The sequence below is a fragment of the Heterodontus francisci genome, chromosome 36 (genome assembly GCF_036365525.1).
Source record: "Heterodontus francisci isolate sHetFra1 chromosome 36, sHetFra1.hap1, whole genome shotgun sequence".
Classification (NCBI taxonomy): Eukaryota; Metazoa; Chordata; class Chondrichthyes; order Heterodontiformes; family Heterodontidae; genus Heterodontus; species Heterodontus francisci.
The window spans coordinates 45,843,689-45,867,499 of record NC_090406.1 but is presented as its reverse complement, the minus strand read 5'-3'; the positions used below and the strand labels follow the sequence as shown (position 1 = coordinate 45,867,499).

The 23,811-nt window shown below is 40.2% G+C and overlaps 1 protein-coding gene across 1 annotated transcript; it reads left to right on the top strand.

Moving 5' to 3' along the window:
• The first annotated feature begins 2,663 nt into the window (after positions 1–2,663).
• Positions 2,664–23,117, top strand: LOC137351472 (cystinosin-like). Its single transcript, XM_068015920.1, has 12 exons — positions 2,664–2,724; positions 5,364–5,442; positions 5,604–5,688; positions 7,641–7,744; positions 12,554–12,691; positions 13,806–13,905; positions 15,262–15,381; positions 16,357–16,527; positions 17,587–17,704; positions 18,521–18,666; positions 22,318–22,405; positions 23,092–23,117. The coding sequence occupies exons 1-12, from the start codon at positions 2,664–2,666 to the stop codon at positions 23,115–23,117; spliced, it is 1,236 nt and encodes a 411-aa protein (XP_067872021.1).
• Positions 23,118–23,811: the final 694 nt, after the last annotated feature.

Genomic DNA, 23,811 nt, shown 5'->3' with positions numbered 1-23,811 from the left:
AAAATAAACAGGCTAATAGCATGCTGGAATACAAGGGTTAGAAGTTTAGATCTGGTCTAACTAAGCTTTATATATGCTGAGTCCTTTGAATTTTGAGCACTACACATCAAGGGGGATAGATTGCCCCTGGAGTGGGTGCAGTGTAGATTCACGACAATGATATCTGGGTTACAGTGTTAAACTGAATAGTTACATACTCGAGGCTTTTATTGCCTTGAGTATAGACGACTTGATGGGTGATCTGTGATGTTTTATGATTAAAGGATTTAGTTGGGTAGAGAAACTATTTCCTCTGGGGTCCAGAATCAAGGGTATGATTTTAAAATTAGAACTACATTGTTCAAGGTGATGTCAGGAAGCACTTTTTCTCACATGAGTAGGAAATCTAGAATGTGCTTTACTGCCTGTACCCCCCACCAACAGTTGATACTGGCATCTAACAATGTGGTGGGACGGAGAGGAAAGAAGGGAAATCGGGAGGCCGGAAGGCAGTAATAGTGAAGGATGAAGTATCTAGTGTTAGTCTCTCCAATAACTGATCACTGATGTCCAGTTTGATTACTGGCAGGGCCATTTGCTCCAGATCTCTATTGGATGTAAGGGCTGAATGCCAGTGAGTAACTGTCCTTGACATGGGTATCAAGGAGCAGAATACCAATGGGGTTGGGGGTTGTTTCTAATACAGTAACTAGAATTGCATTGGACAAAGACAGTGGTCAGGAGACCAATTGTCATAGGCCAGGAGGAATTCTTCAGGAAAGAGTCTCTGCCCAATCAGCTTCAGCTGCTTCATCTTCACCTTCCCTCTGTCATAAGGTCAGGAATGGGACTACTTGCTGATTATTTCACTGTTTAATTCTATTCACAAACACTCCAATAATGAAGCCTTTGCCTGCTCAAAATCCAGACTTCAGCTGGATGATGAATACTGGATAACACTTCTGCCACAGGTTTTGAGCGATGACTATCTCCAACAAATAAAGCACTGCCACCACCCGTTGTCCATCATTGGTATTTCCTACAGCCACAATCCTGAGCAGCATTGATTTTTGAAGCTTAACTGGACCAGTTGTAGCAACACTATGCATATGGGGGAGGGGAAGGTTTTCTGAAATGAAACTTTTTACAATTTATATAAATAACTTGGATGGAGGGACTGAAGGTATGGTTGCTAAATTTGCTGATGAGACAAAGATAGGTAGGAAAGTAACTTGTGAAGAAGACATAAGGGGACTACACGGGGATTATATATAGGTTAAGTGGGCAAAGATCTGGCAAATGGAGTATAATGAGTGAATTTGTCCACTTTGCCAGGAAGAATAAAAAAAGAATCCTATTATCTAAATGGTGAGATTGTAGAGCTCAGATGCAGAAGGATCTGGGTGTCCTAGTGCATGAATAGCAAAAGTTTATGCTAGTACAGCATGTAATTTGGAAAGTTAATAGAATGTTTATTGCAAGGGGAATTGACTACAAAAGTAGGGAGGTTATGCTTCAGCTATACAGGGCATTGGGGAGGCCATATCTGGAGTACGGTGTACAGTATTGGTCTCCTTATTTAAGGAAGGATGTAAATGTATTGGAGGCAGTACAGAGAAGGTTTACTAGACTAATACCTGGAATGGACAGGCTGTCTTGTAAGGAAAGATTGGACAGGCTAGGCTTGTATCTGCTGGAATTTAGAGTAAGGGGGTGGGGGGCGACTTGATTGAAATATAAGATCCTGAGGGGGTCTTGACAGGGTGGATGTGGAAAGGATGTTCTTGTGGGAGAATCTCAAACTGGGGGTCACCCTTATTTAAAAATAAGGGGTTGCCCATTTAAGACAGATGAGGAGAAATTTTTCTGAGGGTTATGAGTCTTTGGAACTCTCTTCCTCGAGGCAGTCGAAGCAGAGCCTTTGAATATTTTTAAGGCCGAGGTAGATAAATTCTTGAGCAAGGGGGTGAAAAGTTCTTGGGGGTAGGTGGGAATGTGGAGTAATCAGTTCAGCCATGAATTTATTGAATGGAGCAAGCTCAAAGGGCTGAGTGGCCTCCTAATTTGTATGTTTGTATATATGAAGGGTTCAAAGTGTGAACCTGTCATGAGATTGAATTCTCACCTGACATTGCAGCAGCAGCAATTTCAGAAGCTCATACCATCGTACAGGAAACACATGGCTTTGCTAGTATCTTCCACATTCTTTCTAAGGAATGGAACTGGATGAGTCCAAACTGTTGCTGTCCTCTATTACCATAATTGGGTAGATCATCTTTGGTTGTGGATAAATGTTTAAAGATCCATGGACAGTGAATACTTAAACTTGTACAAAGGAACACGCATCTACTAAATTTTAACTTGTGAAATCCTGCTCACTAGGCTGAACTGCTTTCACTGATTTGGCTATTACATGGGTTTTATTTGAGGCTCCTTGGGTATTGACCATACCTGATGTGTTGTGTAGGTAGCTTAATTGGATCAAATGTTGAGCTATATTTGGGACTCCTGTGAGTTGTAATGGTGAATCATTTGTTGGTCACCACTTCGTCTGTGTAGGCTTTGAATGAAAATAAAACTTGGCCTTGGGTGGGTGTCTCCTCCAGCTCTTCTAGCTGTAGGTTAGTTTGGGGAAAGTTGACTTAATTTGTTTTTTTTTCTACTGCAGATCTACAACGGGAGACATGAAGCTCCTGGTGTTCTTCTTGGTTACCTTGTACAGTCTGATCAACTCACTACAATGTGGTAAGTTTGAGGGAGGGAATGAAAGCCATGTAGATATGGTAGGTAACAACCCCTTGCTATCACACTTTTTTTTTAAGCATTGTGAACAGTACTGACCAAACTATTACAGGGTTGTATCTCCCTTTTTTTTGTCTCCTGGAACTGCCTTTGCTGAAATTTCTCTCTATATATGTATATGTGAGTACAGCACTTTGTACAAAAAGTTTGGCTTTAGTTGAGCTCCGACAAGAACTTTATCCTCAATGACTTGCCCTTGAGGGAAAAAAAACTCCTGTAATTACAGTATGGGGTCTTGCCCTATAGAATAAATGAGAATACCACAGAATTACATAACCCCTTAATCTTCTATATTAATGGGAATACCAAACAGTGGCGCAGTGGTTAGCACTGCAGCCTCACAGCTCTAGTGACCCAGGTTCGATTCTGGGTACTGCCTGTGTGGAGTTTGCAAGTTCTCCCTATGACTGTGTGGGTTTCCTCCGGGTGCTCTGGTTTCCTCCCACAGCCAAAGACTTGCAGGTTAATGGGTAAATTGGCCATTGTAAATTGCCCCTAGTGTAGGTAGGGGAATTGAGGGGATGTGGTAGGAATATGGGATTAATGTAGGATTAGTATAAATGGTTGGTTGATGGGCCGAAGGGCTTGTTTCAGTGCTGTATCTCTAAATAAATAAAATAAATTTTACAGGTGTGACTTGAACCACTTCCCATAACTATCCATCCATAATAGTTAGTAGGGTTGGCCTTTCCTTGGAAAGGAGGTTCTGACTTGTGAAACTGAGAATCTGATATTAAGGGAAGGAAGCTCTGAAGTACAGGAATGAGGGTTTCTGAGGAGTAGTTGAACACCAGTTAATAATGTACGCATTGTCCAATGAAAAGTCAAGTCTAAGTTTACTGTTTTGCTGGTGGTTAGCTAATTGTCTAACTGTGGCAATTAATCTCCATGTACAACAGACCCAGGTATGAAGCAAGGAAAGCCCCAGTGGTGGAGAACTTCCTAAGCATGCTTTTTCTTAAATGATAAAAAGCTAGACAACCAGTGAAGCAGAGATTTTATGATCCATGTACAGAAATCACTAAAGCTGTGGCCAAGATTATTAAAAAAAAAAAGTGAATTTTTTTTTTTTTGTGGGGAAGAAAGAAGACTGGAATACTGAAGGTGAAGGTTGGTTATTTGAAGCTCTAGTTGGAGCCCATTGAGTCTGTTCCATTCTGGACACTGTACCTTGAACGATCCATTGGCCTTGCAGTGCAGATTCACTCAAATACCAGGGTTAAATTGATGACTGGCTACATAGACTAGTTTGGTATTCCCATTTAATATAGAATATTAAGGGGTAATGTAATTAGAATCATGTAGTACAGTGCAGAAGGAGACCATGTGGTCCATTGTGTCTGCCCCCACTGTTTAAGAGCAATCCAGTTAATGGCACCTCTGATACCCCAAAGCTTGCTCATCAGGACATCAGGAATTGCACTTGTCAGGAGTGTGATGGAATACTCTACTCTACACTTGCCTGGATGGGTGCAACTCCAACAACTCTAAGTTCAATGCCACCCAAGACAAAGTGACCTGCTTGACTGGCATCCCACCCACAACCTTCAACCTTTACTCCCTCCATCACCACACAGTGGCAGACATGTGTACCATCTACAAGATGGACTGCAGCAATTCATGCCTCCTTTGACACCACCTCTGAAACCAGTGACTCTCACCTAGAAGAACAAGGCAGCAGATGCATTGCAACACTACTACCTGCAAGTTCCCCTTCCACGCCATCTTGACTTGGAAATATATTGCCATTCCTTCACTGTCAGTGAATCAAAAGAAGCTGAGACTTTTGGTCAATAAACTTCCAAAACAGTTGATAGAATTCTGAGACAAGGGTTACATAATTTCAGTAGGTGTGGAAGTTGAGATGAAAATCAACCATAATCAGATGATGTAGCTGCAGTTGTAAAGGAAGATTTTAACATCCCCTCTAATCTTCCAATAACTTGCCTCAGTCAAAATTCCTCTGTTCTGTGCTTGCCCATTGTGATTATATTTTCCTACAGGAACTGTCCTTTTGACCTGTAACGCAAGTGAAGCAATTTCCATTTGGAACTAGCTTAAGACTACTCAAACTCTCCTCAAGACCCTTCTAGACATTCCCATTAAGTTGGCTAGATTTGAACTCCTGTTCCTGGCAGGCTCCAAGGGTTATGTGAACTTGTTTTGTATTCCCTGGAGTTTAGAAAGTTTAAATACTTCAATTAGATCTCTAACTTTTGAATGCTTTTATCATTTTATATAGGGTAAACTTCTCAGGAATCCAGAAGTTGGCATAATTAAGATTAGAACTAGATAATTTTAGGACTGAAATTGAAGCACTTTTTTTACATGGTGAGAAATCTGGAACACTCCTCCACAGCCTTGTGGATGCTGGGAGTTGATGGAAGTTTGAGATGTGATCACCTAAAGTAATGATAGAAAATGTCCTTGGAAAGTAGGTTCTCAATAGAGTTGAGATACAGATTAATCTAGTTGGCCAAATCCTGTTCTACAATTTAATTTTAATCTTAAAAATGCGATTATCAAGTTTTGTTGGGTTGTGAACATGAGTGAGAAGTGATCACCTGTTTGTTTGTTTATAGAAGCCTCTGAGACACTGATCGTGCCAGAAGTTGTTACCTTGGAAATCAACAGCTTTCAGGATGTCAGAATTGCATTGAGGTAGGTTCTGTTGCAATGTGGCATTGGGTAATTAAAGGGAACCTAGGATTGTTTTTTAGATTGGTGCTATTTTTTTTTAAAAAGTGGCTGTTTTTTTTACATGCTTAGTGACATCTAGTGTAGCTCCTAGTGACTGGTTTGATTTTTGTCCATCTCTCCAGTGCCCCCCTGCAGGAGACTGTAGTCATCACATTCAATGTGACCTTCTCATCCAAACAAACTAGTATTATTCAACTACCTGAGCAAGTAAGTAACATGTTCTTCAGATTGTGTAAACTAGCAGAACTGAAGGGTGGTGGAATTTTGTCACAGCAAACGTTCCTTCTGAAAATTTTGGACCCAACACAAGCTTTTTTGTCTTCAAATGGGTCAGAAGACTTGGATGGGATCTGAATCACAGGTTATTTAGCAGGTTCCTTTATGAATCTGGGTCCACTGATTTTTGTCCTTCCCTCCAGCTGGTCTGTGAACTGCAGTGGCACTTCTAGAATTTGGATGCCTGACCCAGGAGTGATTTTTTTTTTTCTGCAATTGAGTAAAAATTGCTGGGATGAAAATGGAGATTTATTCACTTGGAATTGTGGCTTGAAGTTGAATGTCCTTGTGCTGAAACTAGACTTCTAAAGACAAGTTGTCACAGCTCACAGTAACTGCATATTTTTTCCCCTTGCTGCCTTTCACCCTGAGCTGGTCAGTAGTCTGAATGCCATGGGATAATGTTCCTTGGAGCTTCTCATGCTCCACTCTTGTATCTTGGACATTTTGTGGAAATTCCACATACAGGGATTCTGAAGTTAGTAACTGGGAGATATCCTGATGAGATTCACCTCACTCCCTAGGTTTTTGGCATCCATCACCGTGTATGGGATTATTCCTCATGAATGAAAAACTATTCTTTAAGAGTGAGCTTTGTACAACTATATTAATCTGTCCTTCACTTTTTTTTAATTTTAAAAAAAAAACTTGTTGTTTTCTACTGCTACTAACAGTAGCTGATCTTCTTTGGACATTGGTTTTGTTGGGGGGGGGGGGGGGTGCTCAAGAAAGAATTTTGTGGTGGTGAGGACTCTGCACTGATGAGCTGAATTATCCTTCCCTGCCACATCTATCACATTTGCCACATTGCTCACCACCTCCCCTACTAGACTTTTTAAAAATTCTTGTGCCTATGGCACCTAACCTTTTTCCCTTCCATGTACACTAACGTCACCTAGCTTTACTCCCTCAACTCTTCACTGCCACTTGTCTGACACCCAATATTGAGTTGGCCACAATTTCCCCCCCAGTTGAACATCCATGGAGACTGAAACAATAGTCCCATATCCTTGTCACTGGGAATTTAAACCTGAGAATGCCAAGCTTCACTTCTGACACCATATCCTCTTATTGCAAATACTATCTGCTTCCATCTCTTCCCCTACCTCAGCCTATCTGCTGCTAAAACATCCAATCTGTAGTCACTTACAGACTTTGCCATTAGAATACTGTCATCTTCTGTACAAATGTCAGCTCATCCAAAACTCTACCAATCTCACCTGGCTTCTCTGATCTAAATTGAGTGTTTAAAAACCCTTCATGGGATTGCACCTCATCAATATAACCAAAGCCCCCCACCTTTCATTCCTACAATTCCCCACCACTTCATCGCTTCACCATCCCATTGGCAGCTAAGCATTCAACTACATCTAATCTTTTAGAATTCCTTATCCAAGGTCCTTTGTAAAATGTACCTCTGAATGCTAAACCAAAGGAGGTATTAGAAAGGTGACCAAAAGCTCGGTCACTTCTTTCTTCTTTTATGCCTCCTTGTACACTTTATTGGAATGATTTTCTATATTAAAAGTACAATATAAATGGCTTGTCCTTCCAATGTTCCTTTTGAGACTTCAGTCTAATGACTTTTTTTTTTTTTAAAAGCTGGCTTTAGCTTGTGGTTGGAATGAAGGGCACAACTGCTTGAGTCTTTGGGTTTTATAGCCCTGTGCTGTAATATGCTTGTCTAATGAAAAATTATAATTTGGGACAATACATGAGCAACCTCATTGGAGGTCTGAAAGGCACATGTGCTCCAGTTGAATGCTTTCAGATTAACAGTACTCAATCCCACACTGCCACTGTCTCTCCCACCTGAGATCCATTTTTAAACTTTTTTTTAAATGCACAAGATTAACTTGAAATTTTTTTCTCCATTCAATCAGATCAAGTTGCCTAAATATGTAAACTCATCATCATTCACTGTTCAAGGAGTTGAAGTTGGACAAGCCACTATCTGCCTTCAGACCAACAACAGCAATCTGATCAGGTGTGTCTGATTATCCCTCAGTTCTATGAATAGAGACTTCAGATTAACATTGAATCTGTTAGATATCCATACTGCAACTGGGAAGTGTATTGTCTTTGCCTGGGTTGCATCATCTTCCTTGGTAATGTTGAAAGAACTGGTAACTCAGAAACGAGACTGGTTTAAAATTGATAAATTACAATGTTCCTTTCCTTAAGAAGGTTAGCAAGGATAATCCAGGAAATTACAGGCTGGTGAGCCTTACATCATTGGTAGGGAAATTATTGGAGAGGATTCTTTGGGACAGGATTTACTCCCATTTGGAAACAAATGGATTTATTAGCGAGAGGCAGCATTGTTTTGTGAAGGGGAGGTCATGTCTCTCTAACTTGATCGAGGTTTTTTTGAGGAAGTGACAAAGATGATTGAAGGAAGGGCAGTGGATGTTGTCTACATGGACTTCAGTAAAGCCTTTGACAAGGTCCCTCATGGCAGACTGGTACAAAAGGTGAAGTCACATGGGATCAGGTGAGCTGGCAAGATGGATACAGAACTGGCTCTGTCATAGACAGGGTAGCAGTGGAAGGGTGCTTTTCCAAATGGAGGGCTGTGACTAGTGGTGGTCTGCAGGGATCAGTGCTGGGACCTTTGCTGTTTGTTTGTAGTGTGTATATATAAATAATTTGGAGGAAGATTAGTCTGATTAGTAAATTTGTCATCTGCAAAAAGGTTGGTGGAGTTGCAGATAGTGATGAAGATTGTCAGAGGATACAGCAGGATATAGATCGGTTGGAGACTTGGGCGGAGAAATGGCAGATGAAGTTTAATCCGGACAAATGTGAGGTAATGCATTTTTGGAACAGCATGGACAGAGTGGATAGTCAGCTTTTTCCCAGGGTGGAAGAGTCAGTTACTAGGGGACATAGGTTTAAGGTGTGAGGGGCAAAGTTTAGAGGGGATGTGCAAGGCAATTTTTTTTTTTTTAAAAACACCGGGTGAGTGCCTGGAACTTTCTGCCAGGGGAGGTGGTGGAAGCAGATATGATGGTGTCGTTTTAGAGACATCTTGACAAATACATGAATAGAGGGATATGGACCCTGGAAGTGCAGAAGGTTTTAGCTTAGACAGGCATCAAGATCAGTGCAGGCATGGAGGGCCAAATGGCCTGTTCTTTGTTCTTTGATAGGTTGTCTATATTTAAAGTACATAATCAGGACCAGATGAGATGTATCCAAGGATACTGAGGGAAGTGAGGGTGGAAATCCGAGGCACTAGCCATAATTTTTCAGTTTTCCTTGGACTTGGTGGTGCCAGAGGATTGGAGAATTGTTAACATTACACCCTTGTTCAAAAAAAGGTGTAAAGATAAGCCCAGCAACTTTGGGAAAATGTCTGTCAATTTTTTTTTTTAAATAATCAATAGTCACATGGACAAATGCAAATTAATTAAGGAAAGCCAGTATGGATTTCTTAAGGGAAAATGTTTAACTTGCTGGAGTTTTCTTTTTGAGGTAAAGGGGTTGGTGAGGGTTAATGCTGTTTGTGGTGTACATGGACTTTCAAAAGGCATTTGATACAATACCACACAACAGACTTGTGAGCAAACTTGTAGCTCATGGAATAAAAGGGATGGTAGCAACATGGATATGTTGAGTGACAGGAAACAGAGTAATGGTTAATCAATGTTTTTCAGGCTGGAGGAAGGTTTAGTAGTTCCCCAAGAATTAGTGTTGGGACCCTTGCTTTTTCTGATATATATTAATGGCCTACACCATGGTGTACAGGGCACAATTTCAAAGTTTGCAGATGATCTGAAACTTGGAACTATTGTGAGGGAGGATAGTATTAGAACTTCAAAAGGACATAGCCAAGTTGGTGGAATGGGCAGACAGGTGGCAGATAAAGTTCTTTGCAGAGAAATATGAAGTGATTTTTTATTTTTGTAGGAAGAACATGGAGCAAAATATAGAATAAAGGGCACAATTCTAGAGGGAATGCAAGAACAGAGACTTGGGTGTTTGTGCACAAGCTATTGAAGATGGCAGGACCAGTTGAGAACAGTTAATAAAGCATCCAGTATCCTGGGCTTCAATAGGGGCATAGAGTACAAGAGCAAGGAAGTTACGTTGAACTTGTATAAGACACTAATTTGGCCTTGACTAGAGTATTGTGTCCAACTTTAAGATGCTGGGGTATTGGAGAGAGTACAGAGAAGATTCATGAGAATGGTTCCAGGGATGAGGAATTTCAGTTATGAAGATAGATTGAAGAAGTTGGGACTGTTTTTCCTTGAAGAAAAGGCTGAGAGGTGATTTAATAGAGTATTCAAAATCATGAGGGGATCTGGACAGAGTAAATAGAAACTCTTCCCACTCAAAGATTGTGAGGGCACAGATTTGAAGTATTTGGTAAGAGAAGCAAAAATGACATGCAAAACTTGCAGCAAGTGGTTAAGGTCTGGAATGTGCTGCCTGTGTGTGGTGGAGGCTGGTTCAATTGAAGCATATATAAAGGAATTGGATAGTTATGAAAAGCAAGAATGTGCAGGGTTACAGGGAGAAAGCAAGGGAATGGAACTGAGGGAGTTGCTCTTTCAGAGCTGGTGTGGACATGATGGGCTGAATGGCCTCTTTCTGCACTAACAGTTCTGTGATCAGCTCCAGTTTCAGCCATCTGTTATGCTGGAGATCTTTAAGGTATTAATCATGTTGCAAAGATTTGCAACCAATATAAAATAGGTCTCAAAATTATGACCATTTGCAATTAAGAGTTTGGTTTTGGCCTGCCTAGAGACAAGCTCATTAAAGTTCTAGAGTTCAGTTTTTCTATAGTTTGAGGGGAAAAAAATGAACAATTGGTTAACTTGTCTAGATTGTGTGATGTAGCAATATGTTTACTAACAATGGCTATTAGTCAACACTATAAATGACATGTGGAAAATTGTCCAGTGGTAGAGCCTTGGGGATCACTTGTTTCTCCAAGCATGCCACACTTGCTACAAATAATGTGTTCATATACTGTGTTCCAATTTTTTCCTAAATCAATATTGCCAGTTCCTTTTTATAGAACCTGTTCCATAGACTTTCCACTCAATTTTTTTTTTGCAGGTTAAGTTTTTGAATTTGTCATCTAGTTCTACATTTCTGAACAAGGTGAAAACTTACCCTAGTCTATATTATGTAGTCAATTTATTTATTTTTAAACAGCCATCACCTTACCTGAGGCACTTGGCAAGGGTTGCCCATCCTTGGGTTGTGAATGTGGAAATACAAGTGAGGGTCATTTTGAATAGGTTTTCACCTGGCTGCCATGTGCAAAACAGCCATTGCTGATGTCTGTCTGCCTGCTTTTCACGTGTTGATTTTTCAATTCCTGCTTCCCAGTCTCCCCAATGCCTTGTCCAGCAAGAATGAACAGCTGGATGAATGAGATTGTATAGATGGTGGTTCTGCATGGGTTCTCAGGCCTTCAAAAATATTGGGTGGGGAGGCAGTTGCTAAATGAGGTATGCAGAAGCCTTGAGGGCATATTGGTCAGTAGACTGGGTGGTGGGGGGGGGGGGGGGGGGGCAGGGTGTGGTGGTAGAATCTGCAACTTAAATGCACAGAAGTGATATTGGGAGGAAAAAGGGATTAAAATCTACATTTGTAGAAAGCTGGATAAAACTATTTTCACAATTGGTTTTTACATAGACTAGTGAAAGGAATAATCAAGCTTAAACCAGGCAAAAGACTGGTGCTAACTCTTGTCCTGCTGAATGAATAATTGGAATCTACTTGTGCTCTGCCATGTCCATGCCATCACCTTTCAGCTTTCTTTGTAACCTGTAGGTTGTCTTCAGTGCATATCAGTGTTTAAATGTGAGGGTGTCTACCTTTTTACCATCCTTTCAGTGGTGAGTTCTAAACTCTTCCATTGTCTGTAAAACATTTACTCCACTCTAATCCTTATTACTTTAAATCTCTGTGCTGGTTATTGACCTTTGCTAATGGAAATTGGTCCATTCTATCCACTATCTAAGCCCCTCATTTTGTGCACAATTAAATTTCCCCTCCGTTGCCTCTATTCCAAAGAAAACCATCCCAGCCTGTCCAAAAGCATAAAACTGCAGATTTTAAACTTAAAAAAAAAAAATGGAAATACTCATCAGGCAGCATCTATGGAGAAGTCTCCAAATTAGAAGTCTATGTAGATGCTGCCTGACCTGTTTCCTGCATCTTCTATTCCATCCTAGCCAATCTTTCCTCATGGCTAAAATTCTCCATTCTTGGCAGTGTCTTTAATCTTCAAACCTTCTAGTGTGATTTCCTTACTGTGATGCAGAGACCATAACTGTACATAGTACTCTAGCTGCAGTCTAACTAGTTTGACCATAATTTCCCTAGTCTTGTACTCCATGCCTCAGCTAATAAAAGTATACTGCCTTGACTACCTTCTCTATTTACCTGCTGTACCTTCAGGGATCTTTAGACATGGGATTCTAGGAGAAGTGTAGCCTAACATATATTGTAGCTTTCCTTGCCTTTGTTTGTATTTCCCCTAATGTGTTTCTTCAGTTCTCTGGATTGAACTCTATTTACCACTTTTCTGCCCACCTGACAAGTCCATTAATGCCTTCCTACAGTCTACAGCTTTCTTCCTCTATCAACCACAGCCAATTTTGGAATCATAAAATTTATGTCTCCAAATTGAAGTCTAAAGTTTAAGATGGTAAGTTGTATTGATTTAACTTCAACAGGCTTGTGCTCTACAACCTATTCTGCTACTTAATTTGCATGTAATTTCTTAATCCCCCTCTACCACTGTCTAATGACCAGAATTGTTTTGCAGGAGTCCTCCACAAATTCATTTTCTCGTGGTACACAGCAATGCGCTGAACATTATAAACCATATCATTGGTTGGATTTACTTTGTGGCTTGGTCCATTTCATTCTACCCACAGGTTCTTGAAAACTGGCGGCGTAAGAGGTAAATGCTAGTGTTTGGATAACTGTAAATTGAGAGAAATAGGGGACTGTTTCTGGACTTGCAAAACTAATATCTAAATTCCTGTTCAGCCCTTCAATGGAGCTTGACCTAGAATATGGCTGACTCTTGTCAACTTTGTACTGCTGGAGTTCTTGATGCTGCTAACTGAGTTGCAGCATATGATGTAAGCTCCATTCATGTGTTCCAATAGATCATAAATTACAAGCTCGTCTGGGTTTTGCAGGAAGATTGAGCACAGGGCAGTAGTGATGACAGTCAAATTTCATATTAGCTGCTGCTCTGGGTTGGAGAAAATGATCATTTTATAAGCAGAGACATTCTAGATGTGGCCTTTGCTGTTGAACCGTAGTGGTGTACAACTTTTTTTAAAAAGTGAGAAATTCCATTGGGTCTCCATGGAGTTACAGTACCAAGTTTGTAGTCCATTTTGGAACTTCCTGTTATGCTCATGAGTTTTCCTTTTTAACCTAAAGGGGCATTTTGACTTTTATTTTGGTTATGAAATGCCAACCCCTTTCTTAATGCAGATTTTAAAAAGGTTTAGGGTGCCCCTTGACTAGGTCCAATTGTCTTCACGACAGGCAATGCCAGTGGTGCTGACTGGGATTGTGCTCCATACACTTTCACTGCAGTATTGGGTCTGTTGAAGGTTATTTCATTGCATGTTCCTTGCTATTGGACTTGAATACAGCTAACCTGCTTTGATTCTGCAGCTGTGATTTCCATATGCAATCACATACAGGCCAAGGAATCCATCCTAATTAGAGCTTTAGGGAGAGTCCAACAGTAAGGCAGCACGAAGAAAGCTCTAAGTTAACTTGTTTTAGTCGGGAGTTAACTAGAAGCAGCCAATTCCAAAGCATTGATAGTCACTGACAGGCCTGTTGAACACCAGATAGAATCAATCACCTTCAGAGGTGGTGAAATTGTGTAAAGACTCTCCAGATTGATTGAATTGAAAAATCTATTCTATTCAATGCTCTGATCATTTGTCACTTTGGCCTTGTCCCAGTGCTCACCTGCTTTTTTTGTTCTGCACAACCTGGCTATAATTTGGAAGTGATGACTTATTCAATTGTTTTTTTTTAAACAGTGTAACTGGATTGAATTTTGACTTTCTGGCACTGAATGTGACTGGTCACTTGGCATATGGGGTGTTTAACATTAGCCTTTTCTGGATTCCAAAAATCAAGGTAAAGGTTTTTTGAATTGCCTAGTAATGCTGGCTTGTTATAGGAAGTGATGAATGGCATGAGACTGGCACATGAACCCATAGAAATTATGACATAGATACTTGGCTGATTTGTAACTGCCCCCATGCTAGCTCTTCAACTGAGTTGTGTATAATCCCATAAAACCAAATGACTAGAGAATTGTTAACAATGTATTGGCTTTTGCTAGGAGCAACAATTTCATTTCTGCCCCAGCCCCCTTAAACAAGGGTGGTCTTGTGTTTTTGAGATTTAGAGCTATTGCAATATTTTTTTGGGGTGGGCTTGTTTCTTTAGTCTGGTTAGTTAACTGAAATACTGACCTGAGCATGACAATACTGATCTCTGATTTGGAACAAACTGATGGGCTGATGTATCATATTTGAGGAATTTGGATGCCAGATTTCTCTTCTAAGCTAATGGTGATCCATTCAACATCTTCCATTTGTTGCTCTATATCCAAATACTTAGTGAACCATGAGTCTACTGGCATTGATCTGGGCAGATCAGACCCAAAGTGCTCAAGTAACCTTGAGGCTCTTTGCTGCGATTTGAGATGCTGGTTTTTAACTTGATCCGTATCTCTGAGGAACTGCTTCTGACAATGAAGAATCGTGCTGGTTTTACTTTTGTCAGTTACTCTTTCAAACTAATGCTTCAATGGCTATACTACAACAATTTTATGTACAATGTGATGGGATTTGGGAAGTAGCCCAATCTTTCACTTGAATGAAGTGACTTGAAAGGAATGCCAAGTACTGAGTACTAAAACGACAAGTGCTTTGGAGATTCACCTGGCTGGATATCAGTAAAAGTTTTCAGTCTTCACTTTTTTAATAGGGAAATTGCAAAGTGAGCAGGCACAAGATGCACTGCAAATGGTCTAGAGACCCTGCTTTTTTTTCCCCTAATTTTACATCTTGCCCATATTAAGTGCAAAGCGAGAGTTCTAGGGATGTGCTAGTCTTGATGCACTTGTGGGCCACAAGATGATGCTGGTCAAGGATTACCTTCATGGTCATTTCTGCATGATAGTGGACACCATCGTCTAACACAAAAAAAGCAAATTACTGCAGATGCTGGAAATCTGAAATAAAAACAAGAAATGCTGGAAATACTCAGCAGGTCTGGCAGCATCTGGAGAGAAGCAGAGTTAACATTTTCAGGTCAGTGACCCTTCATCCGACCTGAAACATTATCTATCTCTATGCTGCCAGACCTGAGTATTTCCAGCATTTCTTTTTAGTCTAATGTCCTGTTAAGTACATGCCATTGAGCAGACAGTGTTTGTTTTTTAATTGGTGCCCTTAAACACTACTTTTTTTTTCCTCTTTCTAGAAACAATTTCTTGAGCATAACCCAGAAGGAGTGAATCCTGTGGAGGCAAATGATGTCTTTTTCAGCCTCCATGCTATCTTGTTAACAGCAATTACAATCTTTCAGTGTTTCATCTATGAGGTCAGTGTCTCCAGTGCAGTGATGCAAATTTGAGTCAGCTTGGTGTGAACTAACCGTTTGACTAGATAAGAACATTTGACCCATTGTGTCGTGTCATTTCCTTTTCCCCTGCCCTGTCCAATATTCAATGCATAAGCTTTGCATCTCTACCCTGCCTGGGCCATTATTCCAGACCTTTCTGTGACCTGTTGGTGCATAAGTGTCTTCTGGTAAATTTAACTTTTTATTATAACCTCTAGTCCACTTGTTTTTTTTTTTTGGTCTTGCTTCAAAACCATCATAACTTTATTTTATTTCAAGCAAATTTCTCTCTGAATTCTAGAAATAACATTTTGCCCGATAGCTACCATTTGTGCTGAAACTGGATCCTAACCTATTTAAAATACTGTACAAAATAGTCCAAGGATAAATTGCTTCACCCATTGGATAGAATTAATACATTTACAGCACAAACAAGTCAATTGATCCATGTTTTACACTTCACAACCCTCCTTCCCACCTCTCCTCTCACCCTGTCAACATATCCTTCTAATTCTTACTCCCTTATGCACTTATCTAGTTTCCTTGTAAATGTGTCCCCAGGCCCCTTTGAATCACCATCTTCCAATTGTAGCTCTTTTTTTTATTGGATATTTTTGTTTTTGTTTGTGCTAATAGCATCAGTTTGTTCCTAGATTTATGGTTTGTAAGCTTGTTTTTAACTGCACTCATGAATTCTGCATATTTGACCCTGTAATTCACTTCTAAATTCAGCATCTTTGCGCATTCCAGTTACTAGGCCCTAAACCTCTTTTTCCCCCCCTCCTTTTCAAACACTCAGCCTTTTGGTCATCTATTCTGGTATTTCCTTGTGTGGCTCAGCATCAAACTCATGTCTACACTCCTGTCAAGCACCTTGGGTTATCTTGTGTTAATGATGCTTTATAACTGCTTGTTACTGATCAATTTGTTTTTTTTCTATTTACTGCAATACAGCGAGGGGTACAGAAAGTGTCCAAGATTGCTACTGGACTGCTGGTGGGCGCATGGTTGTTTGCACTTGTCACCTTCATCATGGCACTAACTAATCAAATTACATGGCTCCAACTTGTTTACTATTTCTCCTATATCAAACTGGGCATTGTACTTGTTAAATATGTCCCTCAGGTAAGGGTCAGATGTGGTTATACATGAGAAATTGAACTGCAATGTGAGCAAGCTGCTTTATATTTACACCATCTAGATTACATATCAGCTGTGGCTCAGTGGCAGCACTCTCTCCTGAATCAATGTCTTGGACTAAAATCCACAAATTGAGATCCTTCTGTGCAGTACTGAAGCACTACACTCAATTGCTGTCTTTTGGTTGGGACATTAAACTTGTCTGATCTCTCCTGGATGCAAGACTCCATGGTAGTATTCAGATCCTTGGTGTCCTGGCCAATATTTATCCCTAAAACAAAAAAATCTAGTTGGACCATTATGCACAAGTTGGGGGAGAGGGGAGTGAAATGGGGGCAGGTGGTAATATGGTGACAAGACTGACCTTCCCTCTAGTGTGGAATGGGTAAAAGGCTTTAAACAAAATCAAATGTTGGACTGCAGATGATCTGAGTGGCAATGCATGTACTGTGTATCTGTCCATCAACCATCTTCTCTGATCCATTTTGTGAACTGCAGTCAGTATAAGAATGAGCCTAGGCATATTTTGTGAAGTGAAATGAAATTAATAGGTAAGTTAATGAGGTCTTTGGAGGATAACTAGTTATTTGGAGTACTCTAGAATCTGTCCCAGAGCCTTTTTTTTGCTGCTGGTTTTGTTCTAACTAGAAATCCAGGTTCATTGCGATTGACATTTGTAGTCACCTTGCTTATTGTGCCTGGAGCCAGCCCAGTTACTAACCTTCCTCTAGAGGTGCAGTTTGTGTAAAATGGATACCACTTTGTAGTGCAGATAATGTGATTTGGACTGAGACCAAGTCCCTAAAGGGACACTGGTGTTCCACTTTGGGAGGATGAGCCATATTCCAAGAATGAAGAAACTCTAGGGCCCAAATCTCTCCAATGAGAATTGCAAAGGTTTAATCTTCACCTTTATGGATGTCTGTCTTGTCCTCTATACCACCATTGGGTTCCGTCATTTAAAAAAAAAACATTGAGTACTTTGCAACCCTCAACTTGATTAGTTGCTTCAATAGTTGTTACACTGCAGCCTCCCTTTTCCAGGCCTACATGAACTACCAGAGGAAGAGCACAGTTGGTTGGAGCATTTGGAATGCACTGCTAGATATTATTGGAGGCACTTTCAGCCTTCTGCAAATGTTCTTGCAATCGTACAATAATGGTAAGGCACCATGCAATGTGAATGGTCAACTTGTCTAGGTCCTTGCTCAGACTTTTCCTGTGGTACTGCACAGACAAAGCCAAGTTTTCTCTCTGAGCAGAACTAGAGGGTGGGGAATAAGTGGGTCAGTGGCAGGCAATGCAATTTGGTGATTTTAACCATGCATTCTTTTTAAGTAAACCTATGGCATTGAGATTTGACGAGCATTTATTTGAAATACCAACCTGGGGCTGAAAGGTGCTGTTCCTTTCTCACTTGGAAAGGCATTGAGCTTAAACTATCAAGTGTCTGAAGGGTCCAAGTGCCATAGATTGAAAGTGCATTTTTAAGTGCATCACAAATAAGCCATTGCCTTGCAGTACTTGGAGGCCTCCTGATTTAATAAAGACCTTTTCTCTCTAGTTTTAACTATCCTCTACCTCACTTGAAAGATTGACTCCAATACAGTGCTGCAGGTGGTTGCCAACCAGTATCTTTACCAAGTGGCCATTGTTTAAGTCTTGACTTGCATTCAAGACTTGTGCACATGATCAGGACATCGCAGCCAAGGCATGTCCTGTCTTTTTTTTTTTTCCTTTTGTGCCCAAATGTATAGTAACCAGGAATGGAAACCCTGGGGGTGATATACTGGTGGAGCAGAAAACTAAGCTTGTTTTTTTTTAAACTTCCATTGAAATAAAAATTGGGCATTTGCTCACTTGTGGATTTAATTCCCTTTCAATATTGTTCTAGATTTGAAGTACAGACTATGCCAATAATTCACTTGAAACTATTGGATGAGAATGTTTTGCTAAACAAGTCCATTTTTCATTGCAGATGAGCAGATGCTGATTTTTAGAGATCCAACTAAGTTTGCTCTTGGCGTGATATCCATGTTGTTTGATGTTATCTTCATGGTGCAGCATTATTTTCTGTACAAGAAACACAAAGCCTATATGTCATTGAATGATGGAGCCTCTTCTGTAAGATAGTGTTGAAAACCGACATCCATTGGCACAGTTCAAATCTTGCAGTAACTTTTTTATACATATTGGCCAGTAATGATGAGAATGGAACCACACTCGCTAGGCTATACTTCAGGAATTTTAAATAGCTATTAACAAGAGCCTGCTTCTAAACGGCAACTTCCAGATCCCTAGTAACATCCATACAACTGGATGCTTTGTTACAGAATCTGAGTTCTTTTTCTTGTAGCTTAGAAGGGTTTTTATTAGTTTTTGAAGCCTTAAGATGAAGACTTCAGAGGGTGGAAAAGATTCATCTCTTCCTTCAAATCAATCTCCAAAGACAGAACGTTTCAGATTGGAGAAAGCAACACCAACTCATGACTTGTTAGTTCTTCGATTTCCAACAATTTAAACTAGTCCTACATTCTGCTAGGTGTTTAAACTGCATTTGACACTAAAGTTGAAACGCAATATTTTTTCACCTATTTGTGCTCTCGCTCGAATCTCTGAAGTAGAACTAGACAATGAAGTATTTGTCCAGCAGGTTGCACTGTATTGATGGAAGATGTGCCAGTGTGGTGACTCTCTTTTGAACTGCTCCAATAATTGTGGTGATCAAGATGTAACTGGAACCTCCAATTGGATGGAAATGAGCTTTGTTCCTGCACTTTTAACTGCTTATCAATCCTAATCATCTCAATGATCTGTTTTGTGGACCTTTTTTTGCAATTATTTAATGCAGGCTCTCCCTCCATTTGTGGGGTCAAAATCCAGTTTGTATTGAATGCTGCAAGTGATGTGCAATCAATATTAAAGATGCTAACTTTTTTATTGAACTGTAATCCCTGTGTATATAGCTGACTCAACAAAAAAGCCAATGTTTTATGATTAAGCCATAAGCTTTTTGTTATATTAAAAATACATACTGGAGTTTGTCAGCTGACCTGTGCTTTTCCAGTTCAGCCTTTCCTGACTCGATGAAAAATCTTAATATTGTAGTACTACGCATCTGCCCATTCTGTGAATATCAGTATAGATTTAGTTTTTGTTTGAGTGCAAGTTTGTCACAACTAGATGACAGAATTGAAAAATGCAACCATTCTAATGTTGTATGATTTGTCACAGCTTTCAGAGACTGGAGTTACTGTCCTTTTTGGAAAGGAGGTAGCATCTATATATCTGTCTATGGGCTGTGCATATCACTGGCAAAGTCAGCATTTATTGTATTGAAGGTGATGAGCTGCCTTGTAGAACTGGTTCATATGTAGGTATTCCTGTTAAAGAATTCCAGGGCATTCCATTCCTATCAAGGAATGGCCATATTTCCAAACCCAGATGGTGCATCCTTGAGTTAATGTAGAGTATCCTGGTGTGCATTAGCAATAGAAATATATTTTATAGCACAAATCATAGTTTAAATACCACTTTCCAGCTCCTAATCTATAACCCTGTAGGTAGCAGCACTTCAAGTATTAAATGCAGTGAATTTCTGCCTATACCACCCTCTCAGCTATTGAGTTCCAGACTGTCCCACTCTGCTTGAAAAATTTCTCCAACTCTCTACTAATCCCTCTACCATTTCCTTTAAATCTAGTGACCTCCTTTGCTGAAGGATATTGATCTTCCTATCAATTTTCCCTTCACCTTCCTCTTGTGAAGAAAACAACCCCAGCTTATTTTATTCTTTCCTTGTAATTTAAAATGTTCCAGTCTTGGTAATATCCACTGTCCCTTGTACTCCTCAGTGCAATCATATCCATCCTGGACTGGAGTGACCAGAACACTTTGCCAGAATGAATTTCATTCGTCACTTTTCTGTCCACCTGACCAGTACATTAATATCATCCTGCAATCTATATACCTTTTTCTTCCTCGAGCAACCATTGCCAATTTTTGCATAATCTTCAAACTAACTTGCCTGGTAATGTAAAAGGTAGAGAGGGTAAGAGTTGATCAAGTGTTCAGGAGAATTTTCTTTGGATCAATGAGGAAGGAGGTATTGTTGGTTCTGGGGCATGAGGTGGATCAAGTGGCAGTAGGGGAATATTTAGGGGACAGTGACTTTATATTATAAAGTTTAGGTTAGCTATGGAAAAGGACAAAGAGCAAGGTTATATTTATATAAAAAAAAAAAATGAATGATCAGTCTATCTTAGTGGCTTGGGTATGTTGGAATCAAAGATTGGTAAGCAAAACCAATGGCTGCCTTTTAAAGAGGAAATAGTTTGGGTACATTCCTACAAGGAAGAGAAAGCAGGACAACTACAGCTGGGGCTTCCTAGATGACTAGGGTAATATGAAGCAGAAAAAGGGTGTGCATAACTGATATCTGGTTGATGCAAGCGAGAAGCGGTGAATATAGAAAGGCCTAAGGGAAGTGAGAAGGAAACAAGACCTAAGTAGGGATGGTATTGGCCTCTGATTAGATGAAAGGCATAATTGAATATGATTGTGGGGCTGCTGCTTGACTAGTCTGTGTGGAAGCTCTCTCTCAATTTCGGCACATGTCCCCAGATGTGAGTGAAGAGTATGGTCAGTGCCTAGGTAGATTCAGTCCTGTTTTGGGAGCTGTTTGATACTACGGAGTGCATTGCTTGGCCACTTTTCACAGCAGTTGAGTTAACCACACTGCTGCTGGTCTGGAGTCATATAGGCCAGACTGGGTAAGTATGGCTGATGTCCCTAAAGGACATTAGTGACTCAGGTGGGGTTTACAGCAATCCAGTAGTTTTGTGATCACAATTACTGATGTCATCTTCATTCCAAACTTGTCTAACTGAATTTAAGTTCCCTAGCTATGGTGGGGTTTGAACTCTTCTCTGGATTAGTAATCCAGTAACATAACCGCTATGCTCCTGTACCCCAGTATTGCCAAGGAGTCAAAGTTGCCTGCAGATCACAGAACTTGCTCCAAAAGAAACATCTTTTTTGTCTCTGCTCTCCTTTTTTTTTCATAAATTTTCCTTGTTTCCCTTCTGTGGGGAAGGGGTGAGGAGATGGCGGAGGCTACAAATCTCCGTTGGTACACTGGGTTATGCACTATTGGATTTACCTAAGTATCCTGTTGGAAGATGGTGCTTGTGTAGTCAATAGGAGAATATCATAGCCTATAATTGCCTAGTGATTATCCTTTTACTACTCCAGGTACAGTTTTCCATTCCAGTTTTAAAGTCTATTCCAAGATGGCCTTTTAGTGAAATCTTGTCTCACTACATTCTCCTGTTTGAGTTTTAATCTCTTCTCTCAATGTGTATTAGCAAATTTTTTTTTTTTAAAAGAAAAAACTTCAGATTAAATGTTTGAATACATGACTACAACTTTAGTGCCATGACCATATCAAAAAAAAAAATTACACCACGGGCTGCTGATTAGTTGGATTCTGTTAGCTTTAAGACTCAATTGTTTTAGTATTGAGCAATTATCAGCTTAATATTGCAGCAAAGGTAGTAGTGTTATACAGTTACCATCCAAGCATTCTGTCCCAAAGGGACTCTTGCCTTCTGATAGAACCCACGGGAGCCACAGCTGGTATATGTTGTCCTGTCACCTTGCCTTCTGCAACACTCATCTGTTCCCATTGTTATCGCCACACTCAACTATTCTGTTACTCTCTGGTTGACTTCTATAAAATTGAAGCCACTCAAAATTCTGCCTGTTTGCCCCTAGGCTCATTGGCTCCAGAAGTGCTTTCATTTTAAAATTCTCATCCTTATGTTGAAATTCTCTCCTTTTTCCCTCTCCATCCTCCACTCAGGTGAGATCTCTGTTCCTACAGTTCCAGCCTCCTGAACATCCCCCATTTTCATTGAGCCTGTGCCTTCGGTTGTCTAGGTCCTCAGTTTTGACATTCTCTTCCTATAATCCTCTACTCATCTTTCCTCTTAAGATATTTCTTTTATTTGTCCAAGCTTTTGGTCACCATTGCTATATTCTCCTTTTTGGAGTTAGATTGTGTAGAAACTCTGGAGGTTTATAGACTGTTATCATCTTTCATAATTGCTTTTCTAAAGCTTTTTCATTAAAATCTAGTGAATCTTCATTTTTAGCACAACCAATAGCTTTTGAATTATTTGTATCAAATAATTATCCCTGCCATTTTGTCATACTTAACTAACTCTGTCACCTCACCCATGCCATTCCATCCCTTACATCCCATCCCTCATGGAAACCATCTCTCCAGCCAGGGTAACTTTATTGTTGGACTCCCCTTATCTTCTGGTATTCTATACCAGTACCACCACCCCCCCCCCCCCCCCCCCCACCCCCAACACACCACCATTGGTAGCCATGTGCTCCAGTACTCTCCATGCCTCTGCATGCACCAGGCACTGCCCATCAAATAAACCCTTTAAACTGACCAATCAAAACTGTCTAGACAGACAAAAACATATTCTAAAAGTGGCATGGTGCCAAATAGTTTTTTTTTTTTTTTTGCTTAAGTGCCTTTGGATGTTTTACTATGGTAAAGATGCTATATAAATGCAAGTTATGCAATACCCAGCTGAATTATATTTTGGACGATAAAGCAAGGTCAGCACAACATTCTCAGCCCTGGGGAAAAATGCACTCTCAATTCTGCCACACTCCTAGATCGGGCTTGGTGAGGCAAAGGGTTGTCTTGGTGCCTACTGCTTCTCCCTCTTCCACTTCATGATAGAAATTGTTGGGGATCAAGAGGACTTTCCCACCCCCAGGCACATCTGATTGCCAGGACTTGGCCCGAGACTCTTTCATAAAGCCACCTGGCTTCCTGTTCACACTGTGTAAAAATAAAATCCACAGCAATTAAAACTTAAAGTAAAATAAAAATGGGGATATTTAAAAATTTGGAGAGAGAATTAGGTTTTAATTTAATTTGAGTAGCGACACTGTCAGATCTAGAAAGACTAGGTTGGCAAGTTCATTTATCAGTGTGGGGTGGGCAGAGGGGGATGAAGGAAACAACAGATTGTTGGTCAATGGTGCTACATACAGAGACTAACTCATTGATTTAATAGCTTGAGCTATGGATTTCAATTCAAAAGCATTTGCGATTTTTAAAAAGTGCTTGATGATCAAGGTTGGATGTTAAGACAAAATGTGAGTAAAAACACATAGAAGGCAGCATAGTAGAAAATGAATGGAGGAAGTGTGAAGCTGCTGTGTTCATTCTGCAGCATT

Coding starts and splice junctions, on each gene's coding strand:
- LOC137351472 (XM_068015920.1), top strand. CDS start 2,664: ATGAAGCTCCTGGTGTTCTTCTTGGTTACCTTGTACAGTCTGATCAAC. Junction 5,443..5,603: donor GATGTCAGAATTGCATTGAG/GTAGGTTCTGTT, acceptor CCATCTCTCCAG/TGCCCCCCTGCAGGAGACTG. Junction 22,406..23,091: donor CCTCTCCATCCTCCACTCAG/GTGAGATCTCTG, acceptor TTTTTGCTTAAG/TGCCTTTGGATGTTTTACTA.